At 35.6% G+C, this 13,348-nt stretch overlaps 2 protein-coding genes across 3 annotated transcripts; both read right to left on the bottom strand.

The window, feature by feature from the left end:
* Window positions 1–1,966: 1,966 nt before the first annotated feature.
* LOC145051788 (RNA-binding KH domain-containing protein) lies at window positions 1,967–3,078 on the bottom strand. The gene is made up of 2 exons (XM_078999611.1): window positions 2,949–3,078; window positions 1,967–2,751 (listed from the first exon to the last, which is right to left on the bottom strand). The coding sequence occupies exon 2, from the start codon at window positions 2,742–2,744 to the stop codon at window positions 2,091–2,093; it is 654 nt and encodes a 217-aa protein (XP_078855737.1). The 5' UTR covers window positions 2,745–2,751; window positions 2,949–3,078; the 3' UTR covers window positions 1,967–2,090.
* Window positions 3,079–5,309: 2,231 nt separating this feature from the next.
* Window positions 5,310–7,473, bottom strand: LOC145051789 (BTB/POZ domain-containing protein At1g55760-like). Of its 2 annotated transcripts, none has more exons than XM_078999613.1 (4): window positions 6,967–7,473; window positions 6,527–6,681; window positions 6,304–6,419; window positions 5,310–5,995 (listed from the first exon to the last, which is right to left on the bottom strand). In XM_078999613.1, the coding sequence occupies exons 1-4, from the start codon at window positions 7,080–7,082 to the stop codon at window positions 5,363–5,365; spliced, it is 1,020 nt and encodes a 339-aa protein (XP_078855739.1). In that variant the 5' UTR covers window positions 7,083–7,473; the 3' UTR covers window positions 5,310–5,362. The 2 variants fall into 2 exon arrangements, with proteins under 2 accessions (XP_078855739.1, XP_078855738.1); XM_078999612.1 differs by having other exon boundaries at window positions 6,304–6,422; window positions 6,967–7,461.
* Between the last annotated feature and the right edge of the window lie 5,875 nt (window positions 7,474–13,348).

The raw sequence follows: 13,348 nt of genomic DNA on the forward strand, positions 1-13,348 counted from the left end.
ATCGCGCCTTGCCACACGCCACGCCTAACACCAACGTTATAAGGTTTTTCGTAACGGCGAAGCCACGCCTCACGCCATGCTGAGATTCGTTATGATCCATTTCTAATGTAATGATATGTTCATCGTTGGTCATCACAGTGATCTTCATCTCCTTCAATCCAGTTGGAGCTTCTCAAAGTTATGGTGATACTTTTCTTCTCAGAATTGTGTTCTTATTGACCAATACCCAGAAAATATTCTTGTTTGCTTTACTTGCAAGATTTTGGAATTACCAGGCCCGACCCAATACATGGACAAGATGGGCTATGACCCACGGCAACAAAAAACGAGGGCAACATCTTATTCTAATAACTAATAATATGTATATATGTTTTGGCCCAAAATTTTTAGTCTGATACTCTTTTCCAGAGCAAAGCATGGGAGCTAGGCGGGAAAACACAAAATAATTGGGTGGACCCAAGTTGTAATCCACATGTGTGATTGGGTGAATGCCAACTGATACCTAGAAATCTGGAAGTCGTAGAAAATCAAGCGTCATCATCGTATTCAAATCCATGAATCCTGGTTTTAAATATAATTTATGTTTTTTTTTTCTTTTATTCTCGAAGTTCTAAATACCATTGTGACTTTGTAAGGATTTGACGATTCCAGTTTCTCTTTTCTGATTTTGTTATTCACTGATTCCTGATTGAGGTATACCATTTTCTGATTTGCTGATTCTTTTCTCTTATTCTCCTTATCTGATCACCATTCTGATTTAGTGATTCACGTTTCTTGATTTTTGTATGATTAGTATACTTGGAGCTCGAAGTTGGACTGCTGGAGGCTATGAGGTCGAAGCCTTCGGTTCAGATTTCTGTATTTGAAAGAGCTGCAAAATGGAATTTGTGGTCTTCTTATATGGCAATTCCTAATAGAAAAGGACATCCCATGTCATTTCCTAGAAAGGGAAGCAACTCGAGGAAGCTTCAAGCTTTGGAGCTCTTCCAATAAGTTGCCACTTAATATATATATTACCCAAATCCATAAAAATCTTGTAGTATCTTCTTTCCTTGTAAATTTCAGTAGAGAGGAGTAACACCCCGACACCATCTGCATCTAGGGTTGGTCAATCTTTATGTTAGTAAAACCAACAAGGTAATTTGACCTATGGGTGCCTTGTTTTAAAAGCAATGAACTGAAGTGAAGTGAGTATAAATCAAAGATTTTGTAATTAACACAAGGGTTTATCCTTGGAAATGTGAGTCTAATATTTATACTCCCTCCGTCCCATAATAATAATCCATGTTTCATTTTTAGTTTGTCCCAAAATAATAGCCTACTTTGAAGCCAAAATTGAGAAGCTGGTTAGGGTTTAGAAGGGAGGCTGTTATACAAGCTTTGAAGTTTTTTGATGGCAATGAAGAACAAGCAGCCGGATATCTTTTGGGGGGCTGATCAGTTGATAGAGAGATCTTTATGTATTATTTTTCCAACTTGCATGATTAAAGTCATTGCTTTTGTTATTTTTCTTGCTATGATTACTAAACCAAACATGATTTTCAACAAACATAATATATATATATATATATATATATATATATATATATATATATATATATATATATATATATATATATATATATATATAAAAGATGAAACAGTGTCCAAGCTGAGGTTACTAGTCAAATCAGTTGACATCCAATGTTTTTGGACATAACCGATGATTGGATGATGGATATTGTTATCCCAATCCAACTGAAAATCACAATTTATCTTTGATATTTGCTATTTTTGTTATCAAATTACAACCAATTATTAAGACGCATTGAAAGCAAGACATGGCATATATCTGGAATTCTAATATGTGTGAATATGGTACAGCACAAAGCATGCAGCTACAGGTTTTATAGCAGGTGCAAAAGAACAAGAGATTTCAACAATTTCCATATGATAAGATAAATTATAACCATAAAGATAAAGCTAATAAAAAAAATAGGGAATTCAATATATTGATGACAATTTAAATTTCCTTAGAAACCACCGAAAACTGAAAGGATGCATGATCCTGTCTTGTTATACATGTATCAAAAAGATAGATCGATTGGAAATCAAAACCTCTCAGCTAATCTTGCAGTAACAGCTCTAAGTTTTGAATATACTTTCCCTGCAGGGGATCCTAAGATAAGGCTGCACAAAGAGTCTCTAGCAACTTTGATGTTGGCAAAGGATCCCAATATGTGAATCTTTGTGTCTGCAATAACAATCCGAGTCTTTGTTGAATTCTCAATTGCAAATTTGGTTTTACCTCCTTTACCAGACAGCCTTCCAATGGCACGAGACAGATGCTCTCCTTTAAGGGTCTTAACATCTTTAATCTCAAAGGAATCAACATAAAGCTCATCCATTCGCAGCAATGCAACTGCATCTATCACATCAAAACCAAGCATGAAGGCATGCACAAAGTCTGCACACTTTTGAAGGTTACTAACATCTGGGGTGTCACGCCTCGTCATCAATTCAACATTTCGTGTCTTCACATTCATTCGGATGTCAACCTTCATCTGCTCATAAACTGGACTGTATATGTCCATCCATGCTTTCTTCAGTGGGGTATACCTGTGTTTTGGAACAGATATTTTCCGGAACTGAACTTGCCCATCCGATATCTCATGAGCTGTCAAAGCCTTAAACTTGGGCTTTGCTACAACCTTACTCTCCCTTTCTTCTACTTCCATGGAACTTGTTCCTTTGTCCGTTTGCATCCTGTACCTATAAACCAATACCAGACACCAGATACAAGTAAACAAACTATCAATTTTCATTCCAAACTCTAAAAACTCATGAGCATACACGTTTATGTTTCATATAAAATCGACTGATAACATAACACATACTTGGAATCGGACTTATGGTTTCTGGTAGATTCATACAATCAAATATATAACGAGCGAACCAGAAATACTTACGGGATTTAATGCGATCGGCGAGAATTAGAGAATTATGCGGCAGGGGGCTCAGCAGCTGTGAAAAGGTTGAGGGTTTTGGGAGTTGAAAACAGACGAATTCTTTGAGGGTTTCTGGTATTAGGTTATTACTTATGTCTATATAATGGGCTCTTTTAAAGCCCAATCAACTTGAAAGCTTAATGGGTTGTGTGTTTCGGTTTGTGTTTGTTACTTCAATCTTAATCTTGTTTTTACTAAAATCTTTTATCATTAAAAATACATTCTCGTAAATCGATTATTTAAACAAGAAAATCATATCCAAACGAATCAAATGTTTTCATTTTGCGCGTTACAAAAAGATTTCAAAACCAAATGAAGATGGTTATCTCGGTTCTGTAAGATACTCAATCATTAGTTTATGTGTGGATTGTCGAGGAAAACTTTGGAAAGATATTTGTTTATATAAAACTAATCAATAGTAGTTACAGTCTTGAGCTCTATATTAAAATTAAAGTAGTATATTGAAGTTTATTTTGGAAATACAATCTAGAGTGATTAATTAAAGATCATGTGCGAAGGGTTAAAAAAAACATTTTAATTTTTTTTTTTAATTTATAATTACAATTCATTCATACTACGATAATTGTTATACCAGTAATACTTAAGAGATTTTCTTTTGTTTGAGAGTTCAACGTAACTTTTGTAAGTGACTATAATTTGTTTTGGAAGTTTAATAAAATCATATCTCTCTCTCTCTCTCTCTCTTGTCCATAGACGTAGATCACTTTGACAATTTTTTTTTATTTTAGTTTTCAGAAGTTTTACCAAAGTTCTTTTATTATTTTGTCTGAAGTACTTAACTTATTTGTTAAATTTCCAACAAAATGGTATCAGAGCTTAACTTGTTTGTTAAATTTCCATCAAAATGGTATCATAGCTCTTCTGATCCTTGACAAGTGATATCTAATTTGTTGAATTAAATGAATTTGATATTTTCAACCACTTTGATATTTATTGTTATTAGTGTCACTTGTAAAGTAATGAATTTTCAGATAAAATATTAAAAAGATAATGGCTCTTTCTAAAATTTCCCTTTATATAAGCTAATTTGATCCCAGGGTAATGCTTCTTTAGGAGTTAAGGGTAGAGCCCCTTATGCTGGTTATTTGTTTTGACAATAAAAGTTTAAGAAAAACCAACTAGTAGGGGGCTAGAAAAATAAATTACAAAGGAATGGGGATCATTGGGTTTTGTAACCATAAAGTCCAAATTACAGAGCGTTTTTTAATCCTAGATGTATACCACTCAAACGACTGGTGAATAATTCTCCCCAAAATAACATTTCTAGGAAACTTCGACTTTTATAAAGACTACATTGTTCTTAAAAACGTTACAACATCCTTACAATAGTAAGAATAATGACCTCCAAAGCTTTCCTTTTCTTCTTAGGCAACAAAACCATGTCCACCCATGTCATCAACTCAACGATAGTAATCAAAGAAGGAAATGGAATATCCACTCACTTAGAGATCAAAGACCAAACTTGATCAACCACACCACAAAGAAGAACACATGATTCACATCTTCTAAAGCATTTTCGCAAGAGGTACAGAGTAGAAGGAATACCAATATGACGATCAATCAAGTTCAGTCTAGTGGGCATCATGTTTAAAAGCACACGCCACAACATCACATTAAGGATCAATTGCGCACAAAAAAATAGTTAGTAACTAAAAGTGCAAATTGACAAAACATTGATGTATTATAGTGTCAAAAACTCATCGGGCCAAAATACCATGTTTTTGGCTCTCTTGTGATTTGATTTATACCATACACATAAGTAATTTTGTTCTTCTCATTCTTGTGCCTAAGACTCAAAGTGTCACCTCTTCAATTTATCATTTAAAATTTGGATTGTCATGTGTCACATTTTATGATACCCAAACATATGATCAATATAAAAATTAAGGGAAGTCAACTGACAGGATCCAGTTTTTGATTATGACACAAACACTTTTTTCTCTCCAACGTCTAACAAAATTTTCGTAATTATAAGGTTATTAGCTAATGGAATTTAAGGCTCTTGTGACAAAAGAACAAAAATAAACCATAAAGCGAAGATTAGAAGCAACTACAAACAAGCGAACAACAGAAAGATTCATGGAATGTATCGCATAGGATCAAGAATGATGAAACAACATTGATAATGTCCTAATGTAAGCACGTCTGATAGATGCATCAAAGTTGGTTAATACAAACTTATAACCATAACCAGCTGTCCAGCGTGGTTCCTTTATATTTGCTTGGAAAAAGAACTATTTTGTACACACACATGCACACAAAACAAATGATTTGCATTTTAATCCAAACAAACAAAGCACAGGTGGTAAATGCATTGAATCAGTAGATAAACAAATTAATAATGGATCGGAGTTTCAGAAACCTTTCCAAACAGAAAGAATTTCATTTACAACTTCAGCTATGAGTTCCCTATCAGCAGATTGTATAAATGCATTGAATTCATCTATAATGTCAAAAATCTTACCAAACTTGACAAGATACTCAAGGCATCCGAGCTTGAGCATTGGCAAACGATAAAGAAAAGCGCTCTGGAGCCTGTCAAGAACATTGTTGGTATGAATATCTTGTAACAGGCTTTCTTGGCATGCATCTTTGAGATCCGAAACATCATACTTGTCAGCAGCTCTGACAAGATGGAGTCTGTGAGTGAGAAAATCTTGGTACTGTATGTTAGCGTATATATAGCTGAGAAAAGCTTGGCAAGCTTGAATGGACATGTCAGAGATGTTTATGGCAGACATCTCTTTCTCTTTCAGGTCGTGGGAGAACATGCTTCGAAAGACCGGTGAACGGGCTGCAAGAACCGCCCTGTGGGCCCCAATGCTTCCATCCGAAGCACGGATGATGATATCTGTGTGGATACTTTCTGATAACATTCGCCCAAGAGAAATACAAGAAACTGCTCTTGTGTTCTGTTTCTGTGGGTGTGGGAACCCTTCACTCACACCCCAGATCGAACATAATTCCTCGCCTCCGCCTCCGCCTCCCTGTTTGTTTGTTTGTTTGTTTGTTACATAAATTAACAAATATAAAATGTTACTTATTCTACCAATTTAAATAAGTAGTTAGTTTTCACTTTTCATATCGTACAAACATTGATTCGACTTCGAGTGAAGTAGTTTTACTGCACACGTCAACTAACCTAGCTATTAATTTAATTAACACACACACACCACCGATTAGCTAATAGTTGAATTTAGCTATACCTACGGCTACAATATCATTTTCAGAAACAGTAAATTAAATTAATATAGTGTAAAGGGTGTTAAAAAGCTGAAGATGAATGAAAATTTACGTCTGGAGATGCAGTCTTGAGATCAAGAAACTCAACATCAATGATGAATCTCCCGGTCAATGGAACCTCAAGCGCCCAGATAAAATCCTCACCACTATGCAGCGGCTTATCCCTAACTTCTACACACATAAAAAATTCAAAATAAAGATCATGATATTCATGTGGATTCCTTTACTTTAAATATCATTAATTATCAAATAAAGTACGTAAATAGTGAAATTACCTGGATGAACCAAAGTCTTGCGGCCTCCCAAAAAGGATATTATACGAATGTCGAAGGAAGCAACGGGCGGAGGAGGACCGTCTCCAGCTAACTTTGGTATCTCTGGGGAGAGTTTAATCAACCATATTTTTCGATTCTTTTCCACAACTAAATGCCTTTCATTTTACAAAGTAACAATAAACAAGAATCATTAATGTCATCTTTTCAAATATTAAAACTGCATATATGATTCCATGGCTGCATTTTCTGCCTTCAGTCATGATCAGATATATTATGCATTTCGTCCAACAATAAACGGAACTGGTTGATACTTATTGGAAAGAATGCATTCTTTAATTGTCAGTACTCTGTTTTGTTTGTTAATTAAAGATCGCTTATTCATAACAAAAGAACAAAAAATCAAAGAAGGCAGTATTATTTGGGTAAATAACGAAACTTACCAGTTCCAGTTGCCGATCTTGAAAGGATCGGATTTGCGGTAAGAAAAGCCAAACTCATCGAAACGCCATTGAGCGAGACGGGACGTGGTATCGACCCGGTAAGCAGAGTCCGTCATCCTACCGAAAGCAAGCGCCACTGCGATTTCATGGAAGCAATCGAAAATTCCATCCAACACCAACTCTCCGTGCTTTCCCAGGATTGCTTCTGATCTAGAACACAACACACACACACACACTTTCACCCACACCGCAGGCTGTGCTTGCTCCGAGAATTTAATAAATTTACAGGCTTCAGACGGATTATGGCTCGACTTCCTTGCGGGCTTCGAGCACGCAAAAGTCTTGATTAAACTTTTACGCCATTCATTCTTGCCTTAATAACCTTACTATGAAGATGATGGTAAATATTTTTTTGCACTTCAGGCTGTAGTCTTGCGTTTGGGTTTAATCTACTTCCAATCTTCTCATTTTAAAGCATTCCAAAATTTTAACAGATTTTACATTAAAAATATATATGTTTTGTGTTAAAGTATACAGTATTTTTATTTTATGTTAAAAAATAGATAGCGATGTCTATTTAAAGTCAACATAAATGAATATCGCAAACTCTTTAAATGAGTTTTTCCATATGAGGAGGATAAAACATTTTAAAAATTAACGCAAAATGGTTTATTGTCCAAGTAATGGGTGAGAACCCCAATCCTTCGTTCAAATAAAATATAACGTTAATATATTATTTATATATATTTTAATTTTAATATTAAAAAAGTGAGGGGTGAAAGTCGACGATTGCTATTAGTTTTGTGGTGATGAGATAGATGAGGAGAAAATAATATCACGCAGACATGACCAAAATTATGATAAGATATGATATAACATCTATTGGTATAAAAGAGCTGAACAAAATGATGAGGATTATAAATCTTGAGCAGTCTAAAAGAGATGAACAAAGTTATAAAAGTGTGGGGTGGGGATTATAAATCTTGAGCAGGGAGGTATAATTTTCCAATTCGAATGATAACACTTCCACATTAAAATAAATAAATAAATAAAATTTATACGTTTTTTTTCTTTAAAAAAAGTCATCTTGATGCTGCCATTATCCTACATAAATATTATTGGCTGACATACACCAACAACAAAGCAAACAAATAGACTGCCTATAGAAATTTGATTACCATCATCTTAAAAATGTTTTTTTTTTTTTTTTTTATTTTTATTTTTTTTCCTAATGAAGGTTCGGAAATATAATATGATTATTCATATGTTTCCAAAAACCACCAGTATCGAAAATGTATCTCCTTCACCCACGAGAGAATTCGGAATAACTCTCATGTTATGCAATTAAGCACATAAAAAGATTATCATTTTATTATTATTATTATTAAAAACTATATTAATCGGACTACATAGTTTTTTTGAGTTTAGATAAGAAATGATAATGTTGAAGCCACCAATTCCAATTAATTGATGGTCTTGATCAATTCAATGAGACTATGTTAAATCTAAATTAAAATCGTGACATAGAGAAGTGTTGGGGCCTTGACTATTGGTTTAGCTTTTGAATGACCAAAAGTCTTTTTAGAAAAAAATCATAGACAAAAGACTTCTAAAAGCTATTTTTGGATTTTGCAAGGAAGGAAAATCAACTTTTTGGAAAAGTCAAGAAAACCTGACTTTTTGTAACTTTTCCAAAAAAATCTTTTGGCCTCTAAAAAGCTAAGCCAAACACCCCCTAAGAAGTGTTTGAATATTGAGGGGTGAAGAAAAATATAATTGCAAACTTGATTTAGCTCACTATTTTGTAATTCCCATTTTAAGTCGTTTAGTTTTCATTGGTACGTATTTAGTCCTTCAATTTATAAAATCTTGACATTTTGATCACTCTCTTTGTTCTTACCAACACTAGTCAAATTTGTAGAAAACATACATTTTTTAGTTTCTTTCAAGAAAGGAGATGAATAACTACATGTTCTTTTAATTTTATGATGCATGAAAAAGAAAGAATTATTTGAAAATAAAAGAAAGAATTAATGTAGTTATTTTATAATAAAAAATATCTTTTATTTGATCATAGTTAATATGTTCCTTACAAGCACCATGTAACATCCTGACTCCCAGGTATAATATTTATATATGTATTTTATGAGTTGATTGAGCAACTCGACGAGTTGGATGCCCCAACTCATCGAGTAAAGATGGATTTGGCCACGTGGGTTTTACGACCAACTCGACGAGTCGAAGGGACCAACTCGACGAGTTGGCGCCGTGAGAGGAAACCCTAAATCTCTGGGGTTGGGTCCTATTTAAAGGAGCTTAAGCCCTCATTTCTGCCTCACCAGCCACATCACTCCCCTGTGTGAAACCCTAATCGCCTATATTGGTTTAAGAGAGAAAGATAGCTAATCTTTGGGCATTTTAGTGCACTTTTGGAAGAGAAGAGAATAGTATTAAAGCAAGGAACGAGAAGGGACTGTTGGATATGGTGTTCATCCACTCTTTATCTTCTGTTGGAAGGTAAAAGTCACCACCTTGCTCATCATTTTGTTTAGATCTCGTTTCTAGGGAGTTTTTAGGGCTTTTTCCATCGTCTCTTGAGACTTTGAGCATTTTGAGCTTGCCAAGAGATTAAGACCTCAGATTCGGACCTTGTGAGGTCCCTTAAGCACAAAGGTCCAAGCTTTATCAAGCTAGAAGAGAGTTTTATTGCTTAGGACCCTAAATGAAAGTTGTTTTGGCATTTCAAGCCCTAAGTGCCATGCATGGAAGTAAAGCTTGCAACTTTACGTGGTATCTCTATTGGGTTTTGTATACTACAACATCCTATGATGCACATACAACCCTAAATACTTTGGATCTATGTTTTCTCTAATTATACATGCAATATTGTTTCCTAAGCATTAAGCCTACAACTAGCATACAATTGACATAAACAACATAGAAATGAGTTATAGAATTACCTCTTGTTGTAGCTTGTAGTTTTGGCCTTTAAGAACTTAACACCTCAAATGTGATGCCTCAAATCGTTCATATGGACTAACTCTTTATGGACTCTTTCATAAACTTAGTCCATCGTGTATAATAAGCCCAAACAATATATATATATATATATATATATATATATATATATATATATATATATATATATATAACTAATTTACACAATTAGTCGCTATTAGTCTAATTAGTCTGTTTTGATCACTAAATTAATTCCAAATTAATTCTTGATCAATACTAATTAAATAATATGATTTCATATTAATATATTAAAACTTATAATATATTAATAAATCATAAATAAACTCTTCTCAAAAGTCCATCCTATCAAATTGCTCTGGTGAAGGCAATCCAAATTGACCATGCTACTCTTGGGTCAAGTACATACCAATTATAGTTATGGGCTTAGACACCTAATCCAATAGTCTCCCACTTGGATAAGTCTAATAACTATTATTGCAATTACGACACCACAAGCCGACTAGCAATCATAGCTCTTAAAAGTCGTTGTTGAACTTTGACCTAGTCAATGACGCGTCCATTAGATAAGGGATCATATATTCATCCATTCTACAAGATATCATATGGACTGAGACATGGATTATAATCATTCTCTCTATCCATCTGTTGTTTCCTGATTTCCGATTTATGACGACCGACTAACTTAACAAATCAAATCAGTCCAGGATTGGCCAAGCACTTAGGTTTTGTCATCACTAAATCATCGAGGGGCCCACATATATCACTTTTATCCCTCTAAGGGTAAAAGGAATGGATAAACTTTGAATCATATGCTTGCTATATTTACTCATCAAATTACACACAACAATGCGTTTTATAACACCAAGTTACTGGTGCGTTTACGCATCATCAATGTGTAACTGACTTGTAAATTACAACTCACATGTCTTGGTTTCAAGAATATAAGATATTATTGTCTCATAATCACTCGTGATAAAATCCATGAAGTGATTCAGATGAGCGTGGGTTTAATCCAATACTCGAATCATATTCCTTGAGTATTCATGAACACTACAACAAACTTGTGCTATATCTAAAACACTTAGACAATCTACAGTCAGATTCATGACAGTCTTGCTTCAATACCTACTTCCAAAGTATGATCGACTGTGGACAGTTTGAATAACCTAGTTATTCAAGAATTCAAAACATGCAAAGTGCAACACAAGAATAATCGAATCCAATACTGTGTAACGCCCCGATCCTCAGGTACGGTTTAAATATGATTTCTTGGGTTAAGGCCTACTCGACGAGTTGGTTGCCCTACTCGTCGAGTAGCATCAGGGTGGGATCGCGGGATAAGTGACCTACTCGACGATTCCATATTGGGACTCGGCGAGTAGGAGCTGGCAGATGAAACCCTAAATCTTGGGGTTTTACACCCTATTTAAAGGAACCTCAGCCTCCTTTGGGCCTCTATACAGTTCTAGAGAGTTTTGTGAGACCCTAATCCGTGTGTGTGCCCCTTTGTGTGTTGAAGCTTGAAAGAGGATCTTTGGAGGGAGAAGGCTTGGAGGAGAAGGAGATTGGAGCAAGTAGAGTGTGGGAATCAACACTTATCTCGGTTATCATCTTCTAGAGGTACCCAAATCGCAATTTTCTTGTAGATCTCTTCTATTGGTTAAGTTCTAGGGTTTCTTTTATGAAATGTTAAGTTGATAAGATGAGCTATGGGCTAGATCTGAAGTTGTAACTTCAGATCTGGACCCTCCTTGGATTCTAGAAGCATAAAGTTGTAGTCTTGGTCATGATTAAGGTCCCTCTTGAGCATGAAGCTCCATGAAGAACTTAAAATAGGAATTTAGAGCCTTTATAGCTATGCATGCATGTAAAGTTTGCAACTTTATGTGAAAAGCATGCCCTAGAAGCTTGGATCAGTGATTTGGAGCCGCTGCATGGCTCAAAACAAGTCTATATAGAAAAAGGACTGAATGGACTCGGCGAGTCGCAAGGTTGACTCGGCGAGTCATATGAAGATAGCCGTGGACTCGACGAGTAGGATGAGCAACTCGGCGAGTCCGATGAAGATTGCCATAGACTTGATGAGTTGTATGAACAACTTGGTGAGTCGGATGTGCTTTCCCCAAGCTATGAATGCGTGTGTATCCTTCGTGTTGCTAGAAGGAAACCCGAGGAGTAGCCTTAAGGTTTCGATTGAAAATCATAAGAACTCGGCGAGTCACCCCGGTGACTCGACGAGTGGAAGGAGTTTCAAGGAACTCGGCGAGTAGCCTCGAGTACTTGGCGAGTTAAGGTAAACATGGACTGTTGACCTTGACTAAGGACTTTGACTTTGATCAGGGGTAAAATGGTCATTATACCCTCAGTTCAGTTATCGGTATCTGATTTAGTGTTTATGGAAATTGTAGCCGGAGAATTCCGGAGCAGCAGTCATCCAACTTTGGATTTAGCATCTTAGCAGTTAGAGTTACGAGGTGAGTTTCCTTCCAGTAGGAACGGGTCTATAGCCACAATGCCGGCCCGTTTAGTTAGCAGTAGTTCCGGACCTTGGTCCGATGCAGTAGTATGTATGCTTGATGTCTTCGTGATTCATGCATGTTTTGTTATGTGTAGTATGTCGGGCAAGCCCGATACAAAATGTGATTATGCTATATGTTCATGATATGTTATATCTAGTTTATTCCGGACTTCGGTCCGATGCCGGGCGGGGCCTAAGTTATTCCGGACTTCGGTCTGATGCCGGGTGGGCCCGGTGCAGTGGGTGGGGCCCAGTATGTGTTATATGTATTATGGTATGATATGTGGTAGTTTGGAGGAGCTCACTAAGCTTCATGCTTATAGTTTTAGTTTTTGGTTTCAGGTACTTCCGCTAGTAAGGGGAAGAGCTCGGGATGATAGCATTGCACACACCACAACTTCAGTTTTTCTTATCCTGGGAGTTTTCATTAGAAACTATGATATGTTTTGATACAGTTGTTATGTTACATTTGTCATGATCTTTTGGGATACTTGTTCCACCGTTTTGTTGGTATGTTATCGATGATGTGATTTTTTGTATTATTAAAACAAAAAATCTGGGTCGTATTTTTGGATGTTACAAGTTGGTATCAGAGCCTTGGTTTGAGGGATTCAGGCTTACTTTCGAGTGTGTCTGAAATGGTGAAATTTTTTTAAAAGGGAAATGTTTTCTAAAAGAAATTTTGAAAAGAAATTAGAAAGAAAATGAGTTTTCTTAAAAAGGGGTGTGGTGCATGTGATCAGCCGAGCTCAAGTAAGTACTCCCAAATTACCCATACAAGCTTATGTTATGATTATCAGTTTCAGTTTCATTAGAACAATATGCTAGAATAGGACTGCAGATCTAGGAGGATGCCTTATGTGCCTGCTATATGTGTTTCAGCTT

Source organism: Lactuca serriola, chromosome 5, assembly GCF_051521515.1.
Source record: "Lactuca serriola cultivar US96UC23 chromosome 5, Lser_US96UC23_V15, whole genome shotgun sequence".
Lineage (NCBI taxonomy): Eukaryota > Viridiplantae > Streptophyta > Magnoliopsida > Asterales > Asteraceae > Lactuca > Lactuca serriola.